This window comes from Otolemur garnettii, unplaced genomic scaffold (genome assembly GCF_000181295.1).
Source record: "Otolemur garnettii isolate 467f Iridium unplaced genomic scaffold, OtoGar3 scaffold00176, whole genome shotgun sequence".
Taxonomy (NCBI): Eukaryota; Metazoa; Chordata; class Mammalia; order Primates; family Galagidae; genus Otolemur; species Otolemur garnettii.
Window position 1 is genome coordinate 2,841,146 of NW_003852571.1, and position 3,592 is coordinate 2,844,737.

General features: G+C 51.0%; 1 protein-coding gene across 1 annotated transcript in view; it reads right to left on the reverse strand.

The window, feature by feature from the left end:
* The window catches only part of PRELID3A (PRELI domain containing 3A), an 11,155-nt gene that overhangs the window by 4,158 nt on the left and 3,405 nt on the right, over positions 1-3,592 (reverse strand). The window contains exons 3-5 of the mRNA XM_012811820.2: positions 2,305-2,375; positions 2,101-2,203; positions 455-564 (exon numbers count right to left, since the gene is read on the reverse strand). Of these exons, the coding sequence (XP_012667274.1) occupies positions 511-564; positions 2,101-2,203; positions 2,305-2,375 (228 nt within the window). The 3' untranslated portion in view covers positions 455-510. The remainder of the gene's footprint in view (positions 1-454; positions 565-2,100; positions 2,204-2,304; positions 2,376-3,592) is intronic.

Here is a 3,592-nt window from a genome sequence, read left to right on the forward strand (position 1 = left end):
GGCACACCATACGCCACACACCACGGGCACACCATACACCACACACCACGGGCACACCATACGCCACACACCATACAGCACAGGCACACCATACACCACACACCACCGGCACACCATACGCCACACACCATACAGCACAGGCACACCATACACCACACACCACAGGCACACCATACGCCACACACCACGGGCACACCATACGCCACACACCACGGGCACACCATACGCCACACACCACGGGCACACCATATACCACACACCACGGGCACACCATACGCCACACACCACGGGCATACCACATACCACACAGCACGGGCACACCATACACCACACAGCATGGACACACCACATACCACACACCACACACTCCATGGGCACACCATACACCACACGTCCCGGGCACACCACACGCCACACTCCATGGGCACAGTCAATAAAGGGGGCAATTCCATACCAGGATAATGAAGGCCACAGGTACTGCTGTTTATCAGAGGTGCTGGTGCGGCCTCCTTAGCTTACAGCACTTTCAGAATTCTCGATTATCCACTCGATGGCAGCCCATCCCTACAGAAACAGATTTCAATTTGGTATGAGACTGTCTGCCTCCCTTGCAGGCAGCCTGGGGTCAGGCTGCAGAGAGCAGCACTGCAGCCACCATGGAAGACATGAGCGGTGGCCCTGCCCCCAATCTCACCTCCGACAGGTGAGCACACCCAGCCTGCCTGACTCAGGACAGGCTGCCAGGACCTCCCTGACCCTCAAATCGCCCAAACCACAGGGTGACACCCCATCTCTTATGCCTGTCTTGGGCCCCCCAAGCTATTTGCAGGAATGAGGGAACATCCCCCCAAGTCACCAAGGGAAGCAGTGATTCTCAAGCTTTCCACACGACCACCTCTGATAAAGTGAAATAATGGAAAGCTACTTCGGCTTGGATGTGTTCACCCCAATTTTCTCTTATGAAAGTTGGCTAAGGTGGTTTTGGCCTCACTGAGTATTCCTTTCCTCCTATACTAACTAGATTCTTATTCTCAGGACACTTTAGGGTCCTACCCCGAGCTGAGTGCTGGAAGCACAAAGATGACTAAGAGTCTTGTCTCCACCAGGAGGGCTCTACGTGCCATCCCCTGTCCTGCCTGCCCTGAACTCAGATGCTGCCTGTATCTCTCACACTGCGTCCTCTACACAAGCGAGTAGGCTGGCTGTGCAGCTGGTGCCTGGACTAAGTGCACGTCTGGAGTGGTTTTCCACTAAGCATAGACTTAAGCATGGAAGGGCACCGGAAAGGGAAGTACAGCCTCAGCATCACCCCACTGATCCCAAAAATGAAGGCTCACTTCTAGACCCAAAAAGAAGGGAGGGAGAGTCAATGAGGAGGATCAACAGGGAAGGACGTGAGCACACAAAGTAAATCAAAGTGAAAAGGAAAGGCCCTACTCTGGTGAGTGGCATCACTTTTAACTGAAGGAACATCTTTCCTTCCAAATGTCTGAGCTTATCCTATCAGGTCTGTAGGAGGCAAGGGCTCCAGGAACCCTCAAACAATATGCCTCTGCTCCCGTGACCCAGGCACAAACAGAGAGCCATTGGCCAGCCTCCTGGGATGTATCCTTTCTTCTCTCACCTCCACACGGCTTGCTCCCAAGTCCTGCTAGTGGGGACAGCACAGCTGGTAGCTGACTCCAGGGAAAGCTTGCAGCTGGAGAGGTTCAGCCAAACCCAGTAAATGCCAATTAAATACAAAAGTACTGAAAGTCCGAACACCCGCCTGATGGTGTCAGCACACACTGTCTGTTTGATGCTGGGTCTGGTGTGTAGGCATGCCTATGGAATTCAGGCTCTCTGAACTGCTGAGTTTACATCCCAGGCTCACCTGTCCTTCCCCACTGAGAAGGGAAACTGCAGCTGCCTGACTCCCACTGACATGGTTCCCCTCAGGCCCAGCCCGGCCTTTCCTGACCAGTGGTCTTGGATATAACTGTGGGAAATACTATGGCATTATGAACTCAGCATAGACTGAGAGTCCAGCACTCAGGAGGACTCAGGCGCCTAAGTGTCACCTCTCAATCTAGCACCTGAGCAGAGGGCACAGGCGAGCACCTTCTTCGCATTGGACGATATCGTGCTGGCCATCAAACTTTCCAAATAGCTGCCAAGGCTGATCCCCTTCACGGTGATGATGGCTTCCTGGGTGAGCACAGTCCTGCGAAGAGCAGGGAGTAAGGGGCTGGCCAACGCGGTGAGAGGGGACTGGCCACCCTTGCCCTGGGCATCCAGTGTGTCAGTCAGGATGAAACAACTCACATTTCTGGGTTCTCCGGATGAGGTGTATACACCAGCCTCTCATTAACTGATACCAAATTTGTGAGTGTGATCTTTAAAAAAAAGGAGAAACAATGGCTTTAGGTTCTATTTCTCTTGTGTTCTTCCCAAGCCATCTGCCCATCCTGGCCCATCCCCAAATTAGCACTTACTACAGCCAGAACAGAAGATAATTTTAGGAATGAGAGGTATCACCACTTCACATCCTAGAGCAGCGGTTCTCAACCTGTGAGTAGAGACCCACAGGAACTGTATTAAAGAGCTATGGCATTAGGAAAGTTGAGAACCACTGTCCTAGAGGAACCATGGTCAGCTGCTCCTTGTGGCACCTGTTACCCAGCCTCTCCACACATCACACTGAGTGGGGCTCTAGCAGTCACCCACCTTCAGACTGCCCAGTCCATTAACAGTTGTAGACAGGGACAAAACAGTCCTCAGTCCAGAGTCTAGGGAAGCAGCCAGAAAGCTCCTCATCCACCCTGGCAGGCCGTGGAGCACCATCTCCTGGGACTGGCCAGGCCAGAACCCTGAATCTCCACAGTCTTTAAAGGTAGAGGCCTAGTCTTCAGGATCCCCCTGGACACAGCCTGCATGCCCATTCACATTCATGGTTCCTGTTAAAACCCACTCAAAACCTGGAACTCTAGAACAACTCCATCTAGAACAATCTTCTGTGATGATAGCAGTGCTCTCTCCTAGTGCCTTCTCTCACACACACACACACACACACACACACACGCAGCTAATGGACACCTGACGCGTGGCTTGTATGACTGAAGAATGGAATTCCAATTTTATTTTATCCTAATTAATTTAAATTTAAATAGCTACATGTGGCTAGTGGATGTCACACTGGACCATTGAGCTCTAGAATTGTATCACTGTTAACCCAATTTACCCTTTTCTCAAAGACCCAATTCCAATAAAAAACCTTTTTGTAAGTTTAAGTAAAACCAAGACAGCCTCTCAGCAATGATAAACACTTCTCTTGCTCACTGAAAACCTCCCCTGGCCTTACACTCTGGATGAAAGTCGTAAGTAGGAAATCCTATTGACCACAGTTACCAAAAGAGTCTCATTTAACAACAGCTATTAAGAATTACATTCTGAGGCCGGATGCAGTGGCTCACACCTGTAATCCCAGTACTCTGGGGGCAAAGGTAGGTGGATCACTCCAGCTCAGGAGTTTGAGACCAGCTCGAGCAAGACTGAAACCCCATTTCTAAAAATAACCAGGTTTTATGAGGCACCTGTAATTATAGCTACTTGG